The sequence below is a fragment of the Gracilinanus agilis genome, chromosome 2, assembly GCF_016433145.1.
Source record: "Gracilinanus agilis isolate LMUSP501 chromosome 2, AgileGrace, whole genome shotgun sequence".
NCBI classification, from domain to species: domain Eukaryota; kingdom Metazoa; phylum Chordata; class Mammalia; order Didelphimorphia; family Didelphidae; genus Gracilinanus; species Gracilinanus agilis.
This window is the reverse complement of record NC_058131.1, coordinates 437,771,875-437,796,708: the sequence shown is the minus strand read 5'-3', so window position 1 is coordinate 437,796,708 and position 24,834 is coordinate 437,771,875. Positions and strand designations below refer to the sequence as shown.

The 24,834-nt window shown below is 37.9% G+C and overlaps 1 protein-coding gene across 1 annotated transcript in view; it reads right to left on the bottom strand.

The window, feature by feature from the left end:
• JAG2 (jagged canonical Notch ligand 2) overlaps positions 1-24,834 on the bottom strand; it is a 148,596-nt gene that overhangs the window by 55,694 nt on the left and 68,068 nt on the right. The window contains exons 4-5 of the mRNA XM_044664728.1: positions 15,171-15,422; positions 12,445-12,505 (exon numbers count right to left, since the gene is read on the bottom strand). Coding sequence (XP_044520663.1) covers positions 12,445-12,505; positions 15,171-15,422 — 313 coding nt within the window. The remainder of the gene's footprint in view (positions 1-12,444; positions 12,506-15,170; positions 15,423-24,834) is intronic.

Sequence of the window (24,834 nt, the reverse complement as noted above, 5' to 3'; positions counted from 1 at the left end):
GGGTTTTTTCCATTTTTTTCTCTGTGAAGATAGGATTAACCCCCCTATCTATTTTTAGCTAATCAAATCAAGAACTTAAAGTACCCCTACTTACCATTAAGTATGAGAGTTCACAAGTCACTTACTAGAGAAAGTGACAACTCCAAAAACCACCTCCACCAACTCCCCCCCTACCTTGGGCAGTGCTAGGCAAACTGCAAGACTGCCATTGGTTTTTGTGAAAAAGGGGGAGTAACAGGAAGTGACATGGAAAAAAGGATAAAGGAGGAAACCAGCATGGTCCAGGGGGGTTCCTTTCCTGGCTTCTGGAGAGATTGGTTACAGAGATTCCTGCTTTGGCTTTGGAGGAGGCTGCATTGGTGGATCCCTGGCTGAAGATGCCACAGGGCCTTCTGGCTTGGAGAGATTCCTGCCTTGGTGGCTCTGTGAGGAGACCCTCTCTGCTCATTGGTGCTTTGGTGGGACACTCCCTTCAGTGCGAGTTCTGTGGAGAAACTCTTTTCCTTGGATCCTGCATTGGCTTGCTAGTGTCTCAGACTTCCACATGGAGCCTGGAACTTTGTTGGGGAGTGAGTTGAATTTCATCAGATCAGCACTTGCTTCTTTCCCTCCTACATTTCATACTTCAACTGTTTCTCGTCCTTGTTATAAATAAAAGCTGCTAACAATATTTTTTTCTGGCTTAGGGATATTTTGAATTTGGCAACCACAACACTGAATTTATAACTCTCTTATTTAGTGAAAAACCCAATTTAACCCTTATACCTCACAAACAAAATCAAGGTAGTTGGAATTAGAAATGAAACAGTTAAATAGGGACAAAAAGATAAAAAAGCTGAAGATATGAACATATAACTTTCAAAAGAAGGAAGGAAAGCTATCTACAATCATACAGAAAAAAATCCCCCAAATATCAGAGAACAACAAATTAAAACAATTTTGAGGGTTCGTATCACATTCAGATTGTCAAAGACACTGAAAGAGAAAAATAACAATTATTGGAGGGGTTATGAGAGGGTAGACTCACTAATATATTATTGATGGAATGATGAATTGGTCTAGACCAGGGATGGGCAAACTATTCCCTACGGGCCAGATCCAGGCCGTAGTTTGCCCATCACTGCCTTAAGCAGTTCCCTAATCATTAAGCCCCCACATCCAGATGTAGTGATTAGGGAATTGCTTAAGGCAGTGATGGGCAAACTACAGCCTGGATCTGGCCCGTAAGGAATAGTTTGCCCATTACTGGTCTAGAAATTTTGGAAAACACAATTTGGACTTTATACAAAAAAAAATTTGGACTATGTCTTCTGATTGGAAGGTGGAACAATAAGTTCCAAAAACTCCATGTAAGGTGGGACCCTAGGCCAGTCATCTCTTCATTTCCTGCCTAGCTGCACTCCTTTAGATTTTTCTATCAGGTTATCTCTAGGTAGTTCCCCCATTGCCCACTTCAACTTCATTTAGGGCATAGTCTTCTCCCATTAGATCATAAACTCCTTGAGGGCAGGGATTGTCTTTCTTTTTCATATTTGTATCCTAGTACTTTGCAGTGCCTGGCACATAGTAGGCACTTAAAATTTGCTGACTAATTAAATTGTGCCTACCCTTTAAACCAGTGATGTAACTACTAGTCATTTACCACAAGAGGCCAAAGAAAGAAATATGTGTACATAAACATTTATTGCAGAATCTATTGTAGCAAACACCTGCAAAGTGGCTGCTCATCAACTGATAAATGCCTGTGCAAATGACAGTATCTGAATGTAATATTACACTGTAAGAAAAGATGAAAAGGATAGATTTAGAAAAACCTGGGAAGATTTGTATGAACTGATCAGAATGAAAAGGGAAGAATCAGAAAACAGTTTATATAATGATTACAATACTGAAAAAAAGAACAATTTTGAAAGGCTCTGATCAATGCACTGACCCATTATTACTCTACAAGATTGATGAAACATGCTTTCTTCTTCTAGGTAAAAAGGAGATAGATTAGATGTGCAGAATGAAATATATATGTTCAAATAAAGCTGATATGTGTATTTGTTTTATTTAATTATATTTATTTACTACAAGGGAGGGATTCTACTGCAAGAGGAAGGGGTGTTGGTAGATAGTGATAATGATGTAAAAATAAAGAAAAAAGTATCAAATATTTTTAAAATACACAAAAACAATCAGAAAGAAGTTCAGAAACAGACACAAGCAAGGCAATTTTGTTTCTGTTTTATTAAATTCAATATTCACTTAGAAATAAACTATACAGTTTCATTCGGAATCCTACTCTTTGTACACAAGTGTTCCTGTTGATGTTTAAGTTTCTAGTAATTTTTAAAGTGAAAATGTGAATCAATTTTATCTTATAAAAATTTTAAAAATAAACCAACTGTGAAGGAAAAATACTTACTGGATACTAGCATAGCACTGAGCTTATCCAATTCTTAATGCTCATCATCATTATAGGACTGGCAGATCTTTTCTAGCTATAAATGTATCACCTGTCTCTAAAGTGCAAACTGTCCATGATGTTTCCATAACTATTACACCATTGTAGTGAAAAGCACCACACTATGGCTTTTTAATTCATTTCATTGTTCTCAGGTTAGATTACTTAATAGTGAAGCCTGGACCAAGGAAAAAGTGCTAGACAAGATGTCTTCCAGGTCTTCCAAGACTTTTTATGAATTCAAAGCTCATACTTATGAGACTAGGTCAGTGGACAGGGTTAATGCTTGGTTCTTATTAGCAACAGGTCCTCACCACTGACATTATTTCAGATGGATACAATCCCTTGCTGTATGAGGCAATTCCTAGGTCAAATGACAACATTCCAAGAGGCACAAAATGGCCATAGAGAAATCTTTCAGCCTTCACTTTCCTTGACTGTATCACTTTGGTTTACCTGAATATTCTTCACAAGTCCTGGTGTTCCAAGAGATATGTTTTTCTGTTTTCTTCAGATACAGAACAACAAGAAACCTTTGAGGTCCAACTCACGTGTTATTCCCTCCAGGAAATTAAACCACATTAACCTTCACTAATCTCTTTCCTTCCTCTTCACAGAAAGCACTATCTATGACCACAAATTTCTAGCACTTGATTTATTTTCTGTCCCTTGAACAAATAATGTCCTTTGTCTTTAAAATGTTCTGCCTTTGTGAGCCCTTCATTCCAACCACACTAAGGGGTCTTTTAATGCCAGGTCTAGCCTCTCCTTACTATCTGGACTATGAGATCCTAGAAGATAAAACTAGGATCTACTTCTCATTTATGTCTTGTAAATCATGAAGCTTCCTGAGGGCAGGAACAAATTCAGTTTTCTTTTGAGTCCTATAGACTGAGATCTTTAAGGACAGGTCCTGGTTTTATCTATCCTCTATTTTTTTCCAAGTTGGTACATGACTGGGCACAAAAGGGCTCAGGAATGTCCACATAATTTGAGAATTGGTAGGGAACATTTAGTCCAACCTAAACCTCAAAAGGAATTATCACACTATGCCTAATAAAAGGTAATTCAGCCTTTTCTTGAATTCCAGTGGTATCTTTAATATCCCCAAACCTTCTAAAATCATTCATTCTACTTTTTTATAATTAGGAAAATTTTAATTATATCAAGTTTACATTTCTGTCATGATAACTCCAACTTATCCTTCTAGCACTGAGCACAGACAATTCTAGCCAAATGAGAACACCTGACTTTCTCTACCTTCTTCACATTAGTGAACTCCATCTTCCCCTCTTTGTTCAATTCTGACCTTCAGAAATATTTTTGCCATGTTTATATTTTAACCACTATTCAGTTCCCATTTATATTTAAAGAAGAAAGTTTGGGGGCCCTTATATGAATGTTCTTGTATTCCAACCTATTTTAACTTGGACTGTGTTTACTGTGCAACAGATCAGGTAAATCCTATCTCCTTGCCCGTCACTCTTTGCATTGAATTTTGTTAGTCCTTGGATAAGGTTTGGAGTTGGCAAAGTACTTAATTGAATTCAAAGTCCTCATTATAAGTAGGGTTCAGTTAATGGAAGTGACTTAACTAAGGTCACACTAAGGGAAGAAGCAAATATCTGAACCTAACTCCTCTGACTCAAAATCCAGTGCTTTCTTCCACTATACCAGAGGACCCAGCTCTAGGTGCCAAAATAGGAAAATGCTCTGTTTCTTCATCTAGAAAAAAGCACTTCATTTTTTCCCGGGAAAGAGAAGTGAGAAGTAGTGAAATTACAGACCAGTGAGATTCTGGTTGTTTAGGACAAGATTCAATTTCTTCACCCATAAAACATTGAAAGAGATGTCCTCTAAGGTCCCTTCTAAATCTAAATTTATAATCTGAAAGAAACAAATCATGTCCTTGTTCAGTACATGGTTCTCCCCTAAAGGCACTCCATGATGGAAAGCCCAGGTCAGGTCTGGTAAGGCTGAAGCCAGGGCATCACTTGCCCACAGAGGATGAGAGGCAGGAAGGATGGTAAAAAAATATCCAAGATGAAGAGTAAAGTTTGTGAAGCTAGTCAGAGAAATTACTAGACTTAAGGTATTGACTTAACATAACCAAGAAAAGCTAGATTAGTCTGGAACCCAGTTTTTCTTCACAAACAAAAGGGTAGTACATGTGTGGAATGATTTTAAAAAAATCATTGAAGTGGCAATCATGTTTAGGGCCATGCTTAGGCCTGGAGTATCCACTGCTGAAAATAAATGCTGTGTTCAGAATGTAACGTGGGCCCTGGAAGGTGTCAGGAGGCCAAAGGTCTCACTGCACCCTGGGAAATGTTGATTCCTAACAGTCTTCACCATTCCCCATCCCATGGTCTCCTTCACACACATCTCCATAAGGGTGCCCAGAGCCGATTCAGACACAATTTTTTCCAACTGGACTAGCACATAGACCTATAGACTTAGGTCTTCTAAGGCAACCTCTTCATGGTAGAAGTGAAAAAACTAAGGTTTGGTTAGCTGGGATAAGGGGTTTGTCCATTATTACAGAGGGTATATAGAACAGAGATGGGACTTAAACCCTGGGCCTTGGATTACAAAATTATAACACTTATTTTTGTATTGCTCTTTAACACTCAATACAAACCTACACAATAGTAATCTTTTTCTTTTAACAAACACCTAATTCAGGCTCAAATCAGATTTAATTCTAGCAACTTGATAAAATGCTGCCCTTTGCCTTTAAATGTTCTGACTATGGAATTGTAAAATGTCCTTGTTGTAAAGGACCTTAGTAATTAATCACGCCATTTCTCTCATTGTATTGCTAGTAAACTTTGCATCCCTATCATCTAGCATGTAGTAGTCACTTAATAGATGTTTACTGAATGCCCCTTTCTCTAGAAGTCAATTCCACAGGGTGAAGAAAGAGAGGGCCACTCCTTGTTGCACTTTACTCTGTCCATGAGGGCAGCCTGGTCACTAAAATGTGTTGGGGAGTACTGTTATAAACCCAGGGTACCAGAATTAACTGCCTCTATCATTCAACGCTAGTGTCCCTTGCACAAAGCATATGGAAAGATATGGCTGGGAACAATGTACAGTTGGTTGTATTTTTTGGAACCACTCTACCAGATACTTACCTCTGAAGTTGCAGAGAGGCAGATTTCAGTTTAATATAAGGAAATACTTCTTAACAATCAGGAAGGAGAGAAGGAGGAAGTGCAGGCAGCATCTGAAGATCAGCAGGACAAGAAGAAACAAACCTGCCCTCTTAGCATGAACTCTCTCTATTCTCTCCTTATAGGAGAACTCAATTTGGCTTCTTTGTTCCACCCTTCCCCATATGAAGAATTGCTGGCATACCCACTATAGGGGAAGAGCAAAATCAAATTTATCAATTTTAAGACGATCTCATTAAGGAATTTCCTATTCAAGTCTCTTTACATGGCTTTGAGCTCAATGCAGTCATATTTTAGTTTTTTGGGAGTTCAGATTCCTCCACGGCTAAGCAGATCCTGAATATCCCTTTCCCCTGAAATGGGGTTTGGGAGTGGTGATGGGGAGAAAAGCTTAGCTTGACCTCTGGAGGGGCCAGGTCCTGTTATATCTGGATCAGCACGGACCGTATGGCACTTTAAAGAGCATCTAAGAATCTACTTTATCATAAACCCGACAGATTGTCATCTCTAGGCTCCATATAGAGACTTTGGAAAAGGGGAACCCAACTTCTTGAGAAATCCAATCTTCTTCTGAAATAGTTTTAAATTGTTAGGAAGCTGGGTCCCCCGCCCCACTTTCTTAAATTGAGCTGAAATCTGCATCTTCTCATCACTCCTACGACTGCACTCTTTCCTAAAATATGGTGCCCAGAAGTCACAGACTTTTTCAGTTCATGGTGCCCCTTGTTGTCAAAGTAATTTTTTTGTGGTGCCTGTAGCCCAAAAGAAATACCTTATAAATTCTGTTTATTGAGCAGTTTGGTCCATACAGTTTAATATGTATTTATGTCTTAACAATTTAGTAGCTATTTGGAAAAATAATAGACGTTCATTGAAAGAAAATTTTTGTTTGTTTCATTACTAAGTAACTACTAATAGGATGTTGTCTATCTGTTGGTAACACTGCACAACTTCTCAAACATTGAAATCTGGACATCACTACTTTCATTACACTGATTTTCACATGGTACTTAATTTTTATCATAGCAATTGCCAAGAAAATAGCTTCACAGATATAAGACATTACAAATGAGAAAATCTGAGAAAGTACTGTACAGCCAGAAATACAAGTAAACAAAAATGTATCTCAAAAATTTGAGAATGTTACTTAGGGAAATAGAGCCTAATATAATGCTGATCAATTATCCTGAACTGAGTTGGACAGATGTTCGAGCATCTATGTTAGACTATGTTAGCCTCAAAAAATTTTAATGCCTAACAATGATCCTGTAAATTCACTGCCCTGCCTTAGTGGGCCTTGATATATAGTTTGAGAACTGCAAGATCCTTTTGGATTCCAGCTCTGATAACTTACTTATGGTCTAGCTATCCCTTCTGGCTTTGTTGTCTGAAAACTTGATTAGTACATTATCTATACCTTTATCCAAGGCAGTGATTAAAATGTTAAATTGCAAAGGTCCCTAGGGTAGTATATTAGAGACCTCCTTCCATATCAATGTTGATATTGAACCATGTGAGTAAGCCATCCTACTGGTTCTGAATCTGCCTAACTGTGCTATTGCCTAGCTTAGTCAGTCATCAAGCACTTACTAAGTTATTTACAATGTAATTTACAATCTTTCCATGAGAATAACATGAAAGACATTTAAAAATAATTTTGCTGAAACTTAAAAAACTACATATATAGTATTCTCCTGAACTATCTGTCTAGTAATGTACCCTTCCTCCAAATGGAAATGAGATTGGTCTGGTATGAATGAGTCCATAGTGGCTCTTTGTGATCACCGATTCATATTTTTGATGTTGACTAATCATTCTTTTTTTTATAATACATTCAAGAATTTTACCAAGAATCAAAGTTAAGCTCTCTTTCAGAACATTTGCTTTTCTCCATAAGTTCAGTACCTCTCCCATTGTCCATAGTCTTTCAAAGATTACTGTACTGGTTTAGCAATCAAACTTGCCAGTAAAATGAATTCATCAAAATATTCCATTACAGATTCCTTATTTATCAATATCAAACTTTCTTATTAGCTGTTTTTGTTCTGTCCTTTTCTGTTCAGAGATCATTTTTTTTGGCAAGAATGAAAAAGGGAAGAGTAAGAAGTATAATAAAATCTGAGTAGCTCTGTTTCTGTTCATTTTCATTTATCATCACCAAAGCAGCAGACTTATTCCTTTCTTTGATTCTCCTCTTTTCATCATGTAGTATAGTATATATAGTATATATGTAGTATAATAAAAATATAAAATAATAAGGGGGTTTAGTGAACATATACCTTAAATATATGTTTGCTAATATAAAATATTATAAATTATATAAATATTGAATATTTATATTATATTTTATTATACATTATACTACATATAATGTATATTATAAAACTCCTTGCCGTTAACTTTAAAAAAAGCCTTGCCTTGTGTTTTTCTTCTCCCTTTAATCAATTAATTATGAAAAAAATTTTTAAACATCCACTATGCTAAATTCTGAATGTTAGAACCTGGATTTTTTTGCCCTAATATAACTAATTTCACTTTTAATTTCTTGCTTCATTTATTCCAACTACTTTGTAATACTTGTGGCAAAGCCATTTCCCCCTTGCAACTTTATTTGTACTTGTTATAGTTATTTTTTTCTTCTTGGTTTACTTTGGGCTTTTCTTGATCCATGATATTTCTTCATTGTATCTGTTATCTTCTTCTGTTTCCTCATATTTCCAGTCTCGGTTCCTTATTTTGGACTGGGCAGTGGTTAGGTCTATTTGGTCCTGACCTCAGTTTTCTGAGCACTTGACATTGGCTTCCATCTTTCCTGGTCTGTTTCACACAAAGCACTGGAGTATTTCAGCATCCCTACTCAAGCTGCCTTTCTGGATAGTCCTGGTCAATGTGCTGCTGAAAGCTTCTCTATTGCTGAAGGGTTATTTAGGCTCTTTACTTGAGAATAAGCTTGTTTCTTTGGAAGAATTCTTCTTCCAGTGCCCATGGTTTCTGGATATCTTTTTGTATAGTTTTGTAATTTCTTTACCATTATTTAATGGTAAACCTTTGAGGACACTGATAGAGAATATGGAGGAGAGATGTGCTTTTTCTATAATCTTTAATCAGAAATGCTTCTCAAACTTTTTGAAGGATGAAGTTATTAAAAAAAGTTAAAAAATTAACAGATGTCCATATAACTGAAGTCCACCATTATTGTTTTCCATTCTCATCTCTCTCCTCTTTTTATCTAGGTCATCTGCCCAGCAATAATTTTGCCTCTGTTTACAAATGAAGTGCTTGCCCTACTCCTTTCTTTATGGTTTCTAAATTGGCTCATATGAGCATATCTTCTTAACATATAATGCTATTATGGTGCTAACTCCCCACACCTCTCCCCTGACCTGTCCTTTTCCTTTTCAATACATTATACCAGTGATTCCCAAAGTGGGCGCCACCACCCCCTGGTGGGTACTGTAGTGATGGCCACAGGTGCATTTATCTTTGCTATTAAAAAAAATTAATTTCTAGGGGCTAAGTAATATTTTTTTTCTGGAAAGGGGGTGGTAGGCCAAAAAAGTTTGGGAACCACTGTGTTATACTCATCCAGATATATATTCTAGGATCAATTCCACCAAGATTCAGTGATACCTATATGGTCCTTTGCATTTCTGTATTAGTTTTGTTCATGGGCTTAGATGTCCATACATATATCTTAGCCCATGTTTTTACTGTTGGATCCTTTCTTGAATTTTGTCTTGTATAATTTTCAGAGTAGCTTTGCTATTTCTACAGTATCCACTTTGTTAAATGTAGACTATTTTCTCCTCCTTCACTTTTCAGTTTAAAGTTCTATCCATATGAGAAGAACTGCAATTAGTTTCATTAGACAGAAGAACCAGAGTAATGAAATCATACATCTTTCATGTATTAAATAATGGCTTTGGGATATCTATGCTATGACTAGACTATAAAATCAATGAAGACCAAGATTATCTAAACATTATCTAAATACATCCTTCCTCTCCACCCTGCCATCACCTAGCACCTTCCCTATATACAGTAAATAACTAATATTTTGTTTGTTGCACTATCTTGTACTTCTCTTTACCTGCACTTATTCCTACATATATTAAACAAGTGGATTAGAATAGGTGATTGCTTCCAGAATATAATTCTGTGGTCCTTTATGATTGTGAGATGCTAAAGGATTTATGCCATTAAGTCAAAGAGAATGAGAAAGTCCAGAGACCTTGTAGAGAATTTCCCATTATTTAATGGCTAAGTGGCTTCATCTTGCTATTAAGTCTCAAAGAGCAGCCTCTACCCCAGCACTTAACTGCTGGAATCCAAGTGGAACTGTGCTTCATGTCCAAACTGAAAAGCAAAATGACTTACTTGTTCCTGGACTTAAACTATGAGGCATTATAATCCAATCTACCCCCCTAGCTCTGAGTAGAGGAAATGGGCCTTTTAAACTCATTTGTTGACCAGAGTATGAAATTAATGTTCTCTACTGTTGTTCATACAAGGACCTGCATCCCCAGAACTCCCAGATTATGAGTACCAGGAAAAGTATCCCTCTCACACCCAGTCTTTGACTCAGAAAGTGGCTATTATTTTTACCTATGAAGGAAAGGTGGAGATACCCCAGTAACCCGGAACTGAGAATGGCATTAATCTTTTAGATCCTCTAGAACATTTAACTCACATCTATCAACATAGCATAGTACAAAAACCCCCAACAGCGATGGGTTATGTTTTCCCCCCCACCTCCTCAATCACAGACAAAACCAGGTTTCATTTCATGACCTAATTCAGTTGCTTTTTAGGGCAAACCTATAGCACAAAAAGCTATTACCTCTTACCTGAAGCCATTGCTTTGGTTCTCTTTGCCTCGCCCCATTCTAACCCTCACTCTACAGGGCTGCCTAAGTGAATTTCTAAAGGATGAGACTGATCATATCACATACCTTTTTCATTAAATTCTAAGGGGTTTCTTTTATTTCTAGGATCAAATATAAATTCTACTTGGCATTTACATTTTTTTACCCACTCCAATTTTCTTACATATCACTTCCCTCCACATACTTGATGATTCAGCTATACTGGTTTACTTGTTCCTTACAAATAATGCTGCATCTCCCATCTCTGTGTGTTACACTGGCTATCTTTCGTGCCAAGAATGGTTTTTTCCCTTGATTCCCCAACCCTTTGGAAACCAACTTAATTCGTTTCCTTCAAAATAAAGCTCAGATGCCACATTTTCCAGAAGACTTTTCTTGGTCTCTGCTGCTGCTAGTATCTTCCACTGTAAGGTTTTCTTCTGTCTACTACATATTACATGTTATCTCTTCTGTTGGGATGTAGGCCACTCAAGGGCAAGGATTATTTTTGGTTTTGCTTTTGTATCTCCAGCTCTCAGTACAATTTCAAGCACATAACAACTTAATAAATGCTTCTTGATTGATACATGCACATCTCTCAAGCCACCATCAAGCATTGAGAGAAATATGTATCTTAGCTGGGAAGTGTCAGGACCCTGAAAGCGAACAGAGAATTTTAAGAAAATCTGACTTGAAAAAATATACTCTTTTGCCCAAGCTGGCAGGAAGAGTTTAGGAAAATCTTAGTAGTAAATATAAAGAGGTTTTTGTCAGTACAAAAGGAAACACACATAAATATTTTAGGTTATGAGAAATAGTAGGTGTGAAGTCAGAATTTTGGGGTTCAAATCCCAGCAATATAACACGTACTATGAGACTATGGGTTAATCACTACACTTCTTTGGACTTCAGTTTGCTCATCCATGAAAAGAAATACTACTACTTATATGACTTGATTCATAAAGTTTTTATAAGGAAGAGCTTAAAGCACTAATACTTTTAGGTCCCATTTAAATTTTGCTAATTTTAACTGTGTTCAAAATGAACTGGCAGCAAAGCGATTTTGGGTAAAAATCTTCCCTTTATAAATTCTCCAGGAATAGGGTCAAATGATTAGCATGAAGACCAAGTCAAAGAGTACATAGCTAGGAATTGCACAAGATCATAGGCCTGGAAAGGGCTTTGGAAATCATCTCATTCAATCCCTTCGGTCAGTCAATCAACCACATTTATTAAACACTTGCTATGTGTTAAGCACGGTGCTAGATTCCAAGAGTATAGGGTCATAGATTTAGACCAGAAAGGGTCTTAAAAGTCATTAGTCCAGCCCCCTAATTTGCAGATGAGGAAATGGGGCTCAGAGATATAAAGGGACATGCCAAGCTCATACAGGTTCTTGTGGATCTCTGGTTTTCTGCCTCCAAATCTAGCACTTTCCACTATTTTCCACTCTTATCTTAAAGAGTATAAAACTAAGGCCTCAAAAGGGTAAGCAATGTGCCAAGCTCACCTAGAGACCAAGTAGCAAAGCTCAGATTCTAATCCAGGCCCTCTGACTCTAAGAAAGTGCTCCTTCCTCTACCTAATGTTTTTTAGTCAAAATTCTCACTGGAGGAAGGTTGGTGAATGACCATTTCTCCTTTACAGAGAGCTGGAACGGTAAAGCCTTCATCTGCACAGGCAGTTAAACCTCTCAAAGGGATTTAACTTACATTTCACACCTAGGACATTCCAGAAAAAAGACCTTAAAGATGACTAATTTCCTAATCATCTTCGAATTCTTGAACTCTTGTGTCTCCCTGTGCTGAGTGGCTGGCTTCAGTGACAAGGCCTCATTGAGTTCAATTGTTGAATCAAGCGGAGGACATCATTAAGGATATGAACTTGCAGATCAATGAAGTCAATCCTCCCACCAAGAAAAAGAGGGAGGAAAAGGGCCCCAGCACACACTTACCGGCACTCCCCAGGCACAGTGCATCCCCCGTGGAGTAAATTACATCCTTGTTTACATACAGCTGTGAACACAGAGACACAGGGTTGAAGCAGCAGCTATCAGAGGACCTCAACAATGCTAGCCATAAGCCCATCAGAACTATCAGCTGGCAGTCTTGGGCTGCATTCCTAACTTCCAAACATAATCACATCTGAGCAAATCAGAGCTGGATGGAACAAAGCCAGATTCTGTAACCAAACTATGGATCTATAAATTTACCTACAGGTTGATAGTATGTTCTCAGTTTCATAGCATGCTAGAATGCCAGAGCTAAAACAAACCTTAGAGGACACTGAATCCAGTCCTTTCTTTTTACAAAATTAAGGACACTAATGGCCATGGGGATGTCTGCCACAAATCAGATGTTAGTAAGGAGGTAAGGACCCAGGTTTCTTTACAATACTCCCTAAGCCCATTCGCTTCCCTCCCCTTGCCTTGTCTAGGCTCTTTCCACTATACCAATCTATCCTTTAAGATCTACCATAGACAGAGGCAAGTCCAACATTTCATCTCAACTAGAGTAATGGGAAGAGACATGTGGAAACTTAACTGTGGAATAAAATAGCAGCCAGGATGGCAGATCTAGAACTAGCAACTTCTGCCAAATGGACAGATAGCTCTCTGTATCTGTAGCTCTATTATCTGTTCAGATACATGTGTGGCTATCTGAAAACTAAAATTGCTAAGATCAGAAACAAACTAGTGTTAACTGTTACCAAGACAAGTAACTCAGACTGGTTTAAAATTTGACTGCAAAAATTTCTACTGCAGAGAAATATCACCAACAGTCAAGATTATGGCGTTTTAGTAAAAGCTGGGCTTTAAAAATCACTTTATATGTGCAAAGCACTGTATATACACTATTTCTTTTGAATCTAAAGGTCCTTGGCTGCGTTAATGATTAGAATGAAAGCTGAAGACAGACAATGTTGCTGCCTTCTGCCCTAGTCAAACCCCATCTGGAGTATTCTGCTCAGTTCCAGACCACAATTTAGGCTAGTCTCAGGTCTCAGGGTGAACATGACAGAAATATTTGAAGGGCTATCACAAAGTAGGATTAACCCTTGACATTTGCTAATGTCAGCAGGGCAAAAACTAGGGTCAATAGAAAGAAGTTATAGAGAAGTTTTGGCCAAAGAAATTAAAAACTTCCTAACAAGTTATCTCTTCATCATCAAATTTTTCCATAGTATTCTGTTTGGATACCTCCTTTCATTCCATCACATTCTATCCTGTAAACTATAAATTCCTTGATAAGAGAAACTACATATTAATAACAACAAATTTTATATAGCACTAACTTGTCCAAAGTACTTTATACATTAACTTACTTGTGCCTCATAACAATCCTTTGAAGTACACATGTCAGGCATTATTACACTCATTTTACTGTTGAAAAAACTGAGTCACAGAGAAGAAGAGGTGAAGAGGTGCTCATGGTCATGTAGATGGTAAATAATGGAAATGGGATTTGAATCCAGGTCTACTGGACTTGAAGTCCAACATTTTATGCACTGCATCAAACTGCTTCTATATAGTTGTTCATCTTTTCATCCCTCAGCTACCCAAATTGCACACTGCAGATCTTTGTTGAATTTAACTGATAGATTTTTCCAAAAATAGAATGGACTGCCTCATAAAGCAGTGAATACTGTATTACTAGAGGTCTTTCAAGTAGACTCTGTATGTGACTACTCACTGGAGATACTGTGGAAGAGATTCCTATTCAAGTTTGGGTTTGAGTAGAGACTTCCAAAGTCCCTTTATGGGAAATTCTGATGAGCTGCCCACATGATATGGGGCTTTTGAAGGTATCATCACTCAGGCTCTAGAGCTGTTAAGTATGAGTTGGAAGAGTTTCCTATTTTCCCCAGAATTAGAAGAGCACTCCCTTTGTCCCACTAAGCCAGAGTGACTCTTATATGCAAAAGGACACATGGATAACCAGTGGCTCCTTAACCTGTCAAAGACCAACAAGGGTTCTAGCTTACACCACCTCCTTGACAGAAGGTCACCCACTCAATCAAGCATGCCCAATGATAGGGAATTTACTTATCACCTTTCAAAACAGCTCAATATGGGAAAGTTGTAATTATTTGGAAATTCATCCTCAGATTAAGCCAAAATCTATACCTCTGTTGACTTGCACCATTTCCTTCAAGCAGCCTCTTAAGATCAAGGAAAACAAGTCCAATCCCTTTTTAACAGGACAATCCTTAAAATACTTGAGACAGCAAGCATGTTTGCCCTCACCTTATCTTCATATGATAGAGAACAGGGTACAGTGGAGAAAGCACTAGATTTGGAATAAAAAAGACCAGTGAAATTTTGGATGAGATAATTCTAAGGTCCTTCCCTTAAAGCCCTAAAGTCTGTGACTTATGCCCTACCTCCCTCCCTCACAGTGCTATTTTGAAAGCAGATGAGAAAATCAAAGGTTTTATAGATGTAAAGCTCTAGGTATACATGCAGGGCTCTTAATGTAGTTGCCAATTCCCCATATATATCATATGTATATATATGATTCATCTAAAATGTAAACAGATGTAAACACAATATTCCAGATGGGATTTGAGGCAGAAAACAATCTAAAATAGATATTGTTAATAGGGAGAAGGGTTGAATTCTAGGAACCCATGTTTATTCTGTTCCTTTGTCTCCCACCTGAATGTGCTGGTTGATGTTACCTTGCTTACACTCAGGGCCCATCCAACCTTCCATGCAGGCCTTATTGCCATACTGATCACAGGTGTAATGGCCTACAAAGTCATCCCTCGGCCTGCAGAACTTGTTACAGGTGCTGCTGTAGTAGTTCTCATCACACTGCACACGAATCTTCACCTCCAGGTGGGCCACATGGCCACTGAAATGCAAACTCTTCCAGCGATCCTCAGGATTGATCATTCCTGCATGGGACACCCTTTCAATGAGCAGCTCATCTGTCAGACAAGGAGAGTAGGGAAAGAATCAGAGATGGAAGGAGAAAGGTAGAGCTGATCATTCTGGGCGATCAAGGAATCCCTTTGCAAATCCAATCCTCTCCTTTCCAATGTGGTCACATGATTAACTCAACAGTTTATATGTTTCATGTCATCTCTCCCATTAAAACATTAAGTGGGGGCAGCTGGGTGGCTCTGTGGATTGAGAGTTAGGCCCAGAGACAGGAGGTCCTGGGTTCAAATCTGACCTCAGACACTTCCTAGCTATGTGACTCTGGGCAAGTCTCTTAATTGCCATTGCTTAGCCCTTACCACTCTTCTGCTTAGAACTAATAGCCAGTATTGATTCTAAGATGGAAGGTAAGGGTTTAAAAAACAAAACAAAACAAAACGTTAAGCTCTTTGGGGGCAGAGGCAATTCATTTTTGTCTTTGTATCCCTAACACCTAGAATAATAGCTGGTATTTATATAAAGTTTTAAAGTTTACAAATATTTTATTCTCATGACAACCCTGGGAAAGAGTGCTATTATTATCCCTATTTTACAGATGGGGAAACTGAGGCAGGCATTAACTGACTTACCCAAGGTCATATCAGTAGTAAATAAGGCTAGAATTTAACTTGCCTTCCTGGAGCTCTATCTGCCATACCATTTAGTTGCCTCAAGAATATTATATGCTGAATAAAATGCCTATTGACTGAATGAATCTCTATTAAATGCCTGTTATCTAAAGACTTGTACCTGGTGATGGGAGAGATACTCAGCTAGAGAGGACACAGTCCTTGATCTCATGGAGTTCACAATCTAGAAGGAGATGAAGGCATGGATGTAGATAGCCACAATATAGAATATCACATGACAAGTACTCTAGGGTATATAAAGAGAGAAGTGCCAAAGGACAACATCAAGCTGGGGTGAGAAAGGCCATTACTGAATAAAGATCAGAGTGGCCTTCCTGGAAGAGGTCATATATGAGTTGGACTATAAAGAAAGAACAACAATCAAATGGACAGAGTCTGGAGAACGGCATTCCAAGCAGAAGAAACAGTCTGAGATGAGGCACACAAATGAACACATGCAGAATGTGTTTCAAGAACAGAGAAGCTGTCCAGTGTGACTGACTACAGAGTTCATGGAAATAAGCAAAATGAGATTAGGTAGAAAGGTGGGGTGGTGTCAGCTTGTGGAGGGTCCTAAATGCCAGACACAGAATCCTAAATTGCATGTTATCAGGGATCACCAAAGATTCATATTGGAATAATGATATAATAAGGATTATGCATAAAAATCATTCTGGTAGAAATACAAAGGGCAGATTGAAATGGGAGAGAGAACATCAAGACCTTTTAGTTCATCTCCTTTTAGACAAGCTATAAAGCCTGGTGCCTAAGTGGAGGCTTCCTCCGGAGGTCCAAAGTTTACTGCTCCAGAGGAAGGCTTTGTTGTCTAGTGTTTGGCAACAGGCGGGGCAGGAAACCAGGCTGAGGGCAACTCAGAGGAAATATTATGGAGTCAGGAGGAAGTGGCTTCCCCCTGCCAAAAGAACGGAAAGCCACCATGCCCATACTGTCAAACTCACTTGCTTCTCTCCACTTTCTTCTTAAGTTTTTTCTAGTCTTATTTTCCCATAACTTTCATTTCCCATTATATTCTTTCTCCCTCTCCTACCCAGAGAGCTGTCCTTCATATAACAAAGAATTAAAAAAAAGGATGGAGGGGGACAAGGCAGTTCAGGAAAATAAACCATCTCCTTCATTGAGTTTCATAGTATATGCAATTATCCCACACTAAGAGTCATCTACACTTCTGTAATAAGGAGATACTTGTTATTCCTTTCTTGGGCCCAAATTTGACATATAATTAGATAGAATTTAGTTTTTTTATGATGTTCTTTCCATTTAGATTGTTATAGTCATTGTGTATATTGATTTCCTCTTTCTGCTTTTACTTTGTATTAGTTCATATAAATGTTCCCAAGTTGTGAGTTCAACAAATTCCTTTGTTTAAAATTCTACTGCATTCTCATGCCACAATTTGTTTAGTCATTTCTAAATCAATGGCTACTTTGTTTCCATTATTATATACTAAAAGTGCTACTTTAAATACTTTACTGCATTATGGACATTTTAGCCACTTTGTTAGAATAATTCCAAACTGCATTCCAAAATGGAATCTATTTACAGATCCACTGACACTGTATTAGTGTGCCTCCAGCCCCCCCCCCCAACATTAAGCATTCCTATCTTTTGATAACTTTGTAAATTTACTAATTGTAAAGTTTTAATTTTCAGAATTGTTTTGTTTGCCTTTCTCTTATTAGTGATTTGGAGCAACCCTTCCTATGATGGCTTATAGTTTGCATTCTTCTTTTGAGAACTGTTGGTATTCTTACCAACTGATAACTCAATTCCTCCTACTTTCAAACCTAATTCATTCAAAAGCCAATCTGAGCCTGGAAACAAGAATATGAAGGAGGGGAAAAGTTCTTTTAGGCTGAGCAATAGGTAATTGTGAATGCATAAGTACATGTGCATCTTTGACAGTTCACCCCAAAACAACGAAAAGTTGTCAGAATCAATTTCTGTATGTATATTTCACCTTCAGTTAGGTATAGCACTTGAAAGGAGAAAATACGTCATTTCTATTTTAATCTCTGAGCTAAGCACAGCCCCCTGCTTATGATTACTATTCAATAAACATTTAACACAATCAGTGAATAAACAAATGATATACCAGTTAATAATCTGGATGTTTTCTAAACAGATATAGCTAGCTGACTGGTTGGCTTTTCATTTACGTGTGTGTGTGTGTGTGTGTGTGTGTGTGTGTGTGTTTATCTAGTTTCAAGCATTTCCTAACCTAGAGAGGTTGAGTTTCCTTTTCCTTCCCACTGTCCCTGCACTGTGTAATTTTATTGTTGTTGGAAATGTTCAGTTATAGATCACAAATTTAGGTCACTTGGAATTCTCATTTACTCAGCCTGGTACATTAGGGCTACTTGCACTTGAGGAAAAATTCGCTCTTAATGCAATGACCATGTAATAGTAAGAATCATACTACCAGTTCAGCACCTGGCATAAGCTACATGTTCAGAGGACCTTGAGCTGGACAGAACTTTAGAGAATATTCAATCCAATACTCTCATTTTTTCAGGTGAGGAGGAGAAGGCCAAGATAGACTAAATGACTTACCCAATGCCACAAAGGAAACATCAGAGCTGGAAGTCCTCTAAGGAACACAAGGGAAGGCTTGACACCCTCAATACTCCCACCTTCAGTGATCCAATCTTATATAGACAAACTCTAGGGTTTTTCCTAAACTCTTTCTAAGCTTTTTCACATTCCCAGCCTACTACACTACTTCCTGCAGGATATGAGGAATACCTTGAATTTATTCTCTTTGAGTAGAGGAAAGAAAATCTTTAAATCATTCTAAATATACCTCTTTCTAATTTTAAAAGGGAAACATCCTAGGTGTTTCTAGACATGGGTCTAGAAATGACTGTGTAGGGGCAGCTAGGTGGCTCAATGGATAGAGAGCCAGGCTGGAAGATGGGAGAACCTGAGCTCAGAGCTGGTCTCAGGTATTTCCTAATTGTGTGACCTTAGGCAAGTCACTTAACCCCAATTGCCTCTTATGCCTTGGAATCAATACTTAGTATTGATTCTAAGTCAGAAGGTAAGAGTTTTTTTTAAAAAGAAACAATTGTAAAACCAGTTACTTCTCTTATTTGAGCCTCAGTTTCCCCATTTGCAATACGGCAACATTCTGTACCAATATTTAGTTTAATTAATTAAATGGTAATTTAAACCTAGGAGGCAATATAATTGCTTCCAAGGTCTATTTGTTCCCTTCTCTGGCTTATTTTAGATGAAAAGTTTTCAGTTCAGTCACAATTACTCTAAAAAACTCTTCTTAGGAAAATCTCTAACATTTAGGCAGATGTTGAGTTCTCTGACTAATTTTACATTTTTAATGATCTCTAGCTAACTCCTTGTCTCTCTGTGGTTGAGACAAAATTCAGCTTACTAGAAATGTTTTGAGTAACAAAACAACAGATTACATTATAGTTTCTGTGGATACAGGCATGGAGGATAGGGTGTGGGGCAAAGAAGCTGAGTAAAGAGCTAACCTTGGATACCTGTAGAGTCAGACTCGCCTTAATATCTCCCTTCTTTGCCACCTCTTAGGACTTCCTTTTCTCCTCAAAAGTATGATGGAATGACATGCTTGCTTCAATCTTTTCAAAATTTGGTCCTCACGATCTCCTCTTGTTGCCGAACTAAATTCTTCCTTTTATACAAATTGTTTGAGGCATGACCCAGAGTTTTACACAATGGCTTGGACTGATTCCAAGAGGTGTATTAGCCATGTTCATACTCAGTTATGATTGTCTGATTCAGTTAGGAAATGTTCTTACCTAAAGTTACTGCTTCTAGTGGGTAGAATAATCAATGGAACCTCATTCTAACAGCAATATGAGGAATTTGTACTACTAGCCACAACATGATAGGGGATCTCTGGGAAGTTACATTCCATTTCTTGACCTCAGTTTCTTCCTCTGTAAAACGAGGCCTACAGGTTCCTTCCTGATCTACAATAGTGGAAAGAGTCTCAGGGTGGGAATCAGGAAACCTTGGTTCAAGTCCAAGCTCTGCCACCCTGAACATATAATCTCAATTTAGACTGAAAGACTTTGGAAGTTGCTTTCAGTTCAAAGAATCTATCTAGTCCTTGGGGTTTAAAAGACAAGACAAATGTGTTCCTTTCTCTGTCACAGCTATGAAATTATAGGTTCTGATTAAGGTTCTTTCTAGATCAAAGCCTCATTGTCAGATCACTTTCTTACCAAAATAATCCAAAATTAAAACGAGCCACTTAAATAGCAATAAAATCCAGACCCCTTCCCTCTGACCCAAAACCAACAGAAGAAGGTTACAAAATGCCATCATTGAAGGCTTGTTGGAGCTAATGATTTAGGTTCTTTGTCTCCTATCTCTCAAACCTGAAAGGTCTCCACATAACAAATTCAATCCAAAGATTTAATAAGTGTCTCTACTGTGTTCCATGAGTTATGGAATCTCAAAAGCCTATCCTTATCTGAATAGGAATCCCCTCTACAATATCCCTATAGAATGATCATCTAGCCTCCACTTAAGCCACCTTCCAGGAAGCAAGTTCTATTTTGGGGTAGCTCTATTAAGAAATTCTTCTTATTTCATACAAAACTGTTTTTCTGTAACTTCCATTGATTGGTCTGCTCAAATACCTCTAATGACTAGTAGTTTACTCTCTATTGAGGATCATTCAACCTCTGCTTAAATATTGGTAGTCTAAAAAGCCCATGTGAATCTTCACTCCTGAATCATCAAAAGGCAAGTGTTTATATCTAACAGATACTTAAAAGACCTCCAAAATATAACCTCCAAAACTCACTTTGGTCTCCAGAAAGCTCCTATGAGAAATAGTTGAATCTACCCTGCTTGTGAAATTTTCCTTTCAGCTTCCTATATTTAGTGAACACCAACTATAGAAACTCTAGAAAATGTATATGTGGCCATCTCTCTGTATTTATCTGTATTCTCCATGGATTTTGCTGGTAAGCACATATTTGGGTTTCCTATAATAGATGTTGGAAGACTGATCATGGTCTTCAGAAGTGTGGACCTATTTTTGAAAATGCTTATCCTTGAAAAGGTCAAATATTTCTTTATATTTCTCTAAGAATGTAACAAATTATGATTCCATGTAGCTTGTGCCTCTATAGCTCTCATTTGTTGGTTTTTCTGAAATATGAAGATCTGATGAAGGGTTGAGGTTTTTGACATACTAAATAATAAATTCCTTATTTACATATTTCCATTTCTGTCTTGACTTGAGAAGAAAAGTAACCATCTGTTTGGCTTAAAATTTCAAATTCTCAAGTTGATGTGTGTGCATGTGATATAGCAAAATATTTGTATCATTTGTTAACTTCCAGGGGAAAATTTTTAATTTAAATTTTATTTAATGTAATTTAACATTTTCATCTTTAATTTAATTTTCTAACCTATAAGGTAAATGGGTTGCAGTCATTAACACTGTATAGATGATCTTCCAGCTCTAGTGTTCTTTAACTTCCCAATTCAAAAAGTGATCAAAAATGGACTGGTTTTAGTTATGATGGACTTGATTCTCCCAATAAGTGAACTGGTTTTCTGGCTATGCAATACTGGCTCTTTCAGGCAATCCATTTAGCGAATTATCTAAATTAGAGGTGTTCATACCTAGGATTCTGTAACACCACACTTTGATGAGGCAATATAACATAACAGGCTATGGCAGAATATTGAACTAAGAATATTGAACAAATTCAGCCTGTGATGGGGATAATAATACGTCTACAATGTCTACAATATCCACATCACAAGACTTAGGAGGCTGAAATTAGATTAATGCGTATAAAATGCTTTGAAAACTTAAAACACTATGTATGTTGGGGTGGAAGGGCAGGACAGAGCTGTACTTCTGTGAATTTATGGAATTCCCAATGAGGAAACTCCCTCTACTAAAAAAGATCAGCAACTGCATTGATTTCAATGGCTCTAGAAAGTTTCCTAAAAAACTGACAGGTAAAGTGACTTGCCCAAAAGTATATGTCAAAGCCCAAACTTGAACCCAAATCTCTGTGACACTGAAGTCCACTCCTCTCCACATTCTTACTGATCTCTTAGTTACACTGGTCTTCTGGCTGTTTCTCGAACAAGACATTCCATCTCTCAGCTCCAGGCATTTTTCCTGCTGTCCTAACTAACCATCATGCCTGGAATGTTCTTTCTCATCCACTCCATTTACTGACCTGTCTGGTTTCCTTCAAGTACTAGCTAAAATCTCATCTTCAACAGGAAGTCTTTCTCAACTCTACTTAATTCTAGCATCTTCTTTCTGTTATTTTTTTTGTATTTATCTAGCATGTAGCTTGTTTGTACATATTTGTTTGCATGTTGTCTCCTCTATTAGATTTTAAGTTCTGTGAAGGCAAGAATAGTCTTCTGCCTCTTTTTGTATCCCAGCACTCAGTACAATGCCTGGCACACAGTAGGCATTTAATAAATGTTTACTGATTGATTGCAAGTAACATCCACTTAAAGCACCACACTTAATAAATTTCCCTTCTTTCCAGGAAGGGATGCTTTTGTTAGGATGGTGTTTTGTACGAACTTGAAAAGTGATGCTTTTTCTAACATAGTTGGGGGAAGAAAGAGGACTGTACCAAAAAAAGAAATTAGATCGTTATTTCCCTCTCCCTCTACCTCCATACAATGATTGTTGCTCCTCCAAGACAAGCAGATTAAAGGAGAGTCCACTTATTTAAAAAGTCATCTGGCTTCTTCCTCAGTCAGGTTTCTGTTTTAAAATTTAGGATACTCAATTCAAGAACCTAAAGGTTAAGTAGTCACAAAACCATAAAATGTCCGAACTTGATGGAACCTTAGAGATTATCTAATCCAATTCATATTTTACATATGGGTAAATTGAGAAGGGACAACTTCTGAGATCAAATAGAACTGGGAACTAAGAACTAATAGCTCTGGGATTGAAGAAAAGATTTCCTAATTTCCATTATGATTACCAATCTCCACCTCCTACAAGATCAGGACTAGGTATCTAGTGGAGCTCAATAAAGATACGTGAACTGGTTTTTAAACAAGATATTATATACATACATGAGCATATGTGTTATATATTTATATATGTACACATGCATATATGTATATGCCATTCTTTCTACTGTGGCATACTCTTTTCCAGTTTTAGCATGATTTTTCTCATTAATGATCACTATAGATGCTTGTGGTTCCCATATTACTTTCAGCTGATGTAATGTGGCATAGTGATGTCCTGGACTTTCAAGTCCAGGACACTTAAGTTTGAGTCCCAACCCACACCTGCCTGAATTAGCAAGTCACTTGACCTCTCAATGCTCTAGGCAGGTGATGGCGAACTTTTTAGAGACTGAGTGCCCAACCTGCAATCCTCATGCTGCATGTGAGCCCCCTCTCCCCCACCTTACCCCAGACAGGGCAGGGAGGAAGCACTCCCCATCAGATGCTGTGCAGAGGAGTGGGTCATGTGAGAAATGTCCTTAGGCTTGTGTGGAGAGGGGGAAGGGAGCAGCCCCCTCCAGCATGCATACCATAGGTTCCACAACAGAGCTCTAGGTAGACTAAATAGCAGATGTGTATTCGAGGAGGTTTCCTTGCCTGGAAGCCCTATATACCAAAGAAGTCCTAGATCTGGTTCTTATCTATCTCTTTTATCCATTATCTTTTGATATCTAGACTCCCCAGAGAAGAAGGCAGAGCAAGGATTATTAATTCCATTTTACAGGTGTGAGAACAGGTTCAAGAAGTTGTGAAGTGTGGCTGGGGAAAGACATAATATTATTTTATTATTAACAATGTAATTATTAATTAATAATATTAGTATTGGCTTACATTTATATAACACTTTAAGGTTTGCAGAGCATTTTCCTCCCAATAATCCTGTGGGGTAGTAGTAAAAGTATTATCCCCATTTTACACATAATAAAACTGAAACACAGAGAGTTTATATGATTTCCCCAAGGTCAAACAGCTAGTAAATGTTGGAGCTAAGATTCCAACCTCAGTCTCCTAACTCAAAACCCATCACCCTTTCCATTTGTATTCTCTCTAAAGCTACCCCAAACTCATGCTTACAAGTTGGGTCTCTGAGAGTCAGCTGCCCTGGATTCAAGATCCTCTAGGAGTCTATATGTCTAAAACAACAATTCAAGAGCCCCCTTAATAGTCAATCAATAGATAATAAGTTCAAAGCAAAAACATTTTCTGACACAGTAAAATAGGAAGAGTAGCTATAAAATACTGCCTCCGTAAAACTGCGACACATTCCTCCATCAATACACATAGCCCAGTAGGAACAATGGCCACACACACAGAGTACTCTAGTGGAGAAGCACACAGATAGGAAATACATGTGGTCAAGCCAGCCTACATCTCCAGGACTATTGGATCCTAAAATCCTTTCTCTTCCTGTAGTTTTATCACACTACTCTTCCCAGGGCTCAGCATTTCTATGGGCTGGTCAGCTTAATTTCTAACTGCCAGAGTAAGTCTCTCTCCATATCTGACTCTCTTCCCTGCTGCAGAGGTCCTATTCCTCAGAGCTATTTCAACTTTCCTTAAGCCTGCTCTCTGATGGGTATGATGGGAGTATGGGGAGAGGAGAAAACAATCTTTCCTTCCCCTATCCCTCTACCAGAGCGCAGCTGATGGCTACGAGTGATTCTTCTCCCCAAAGCTGGATTCTTCCTTTGTAGCTCTTTGATGCCAGGGTTATTTCCTCAAAGCTGCTTTCTACTTCAACTTCCTGCTTCCACTGAAGATTTTG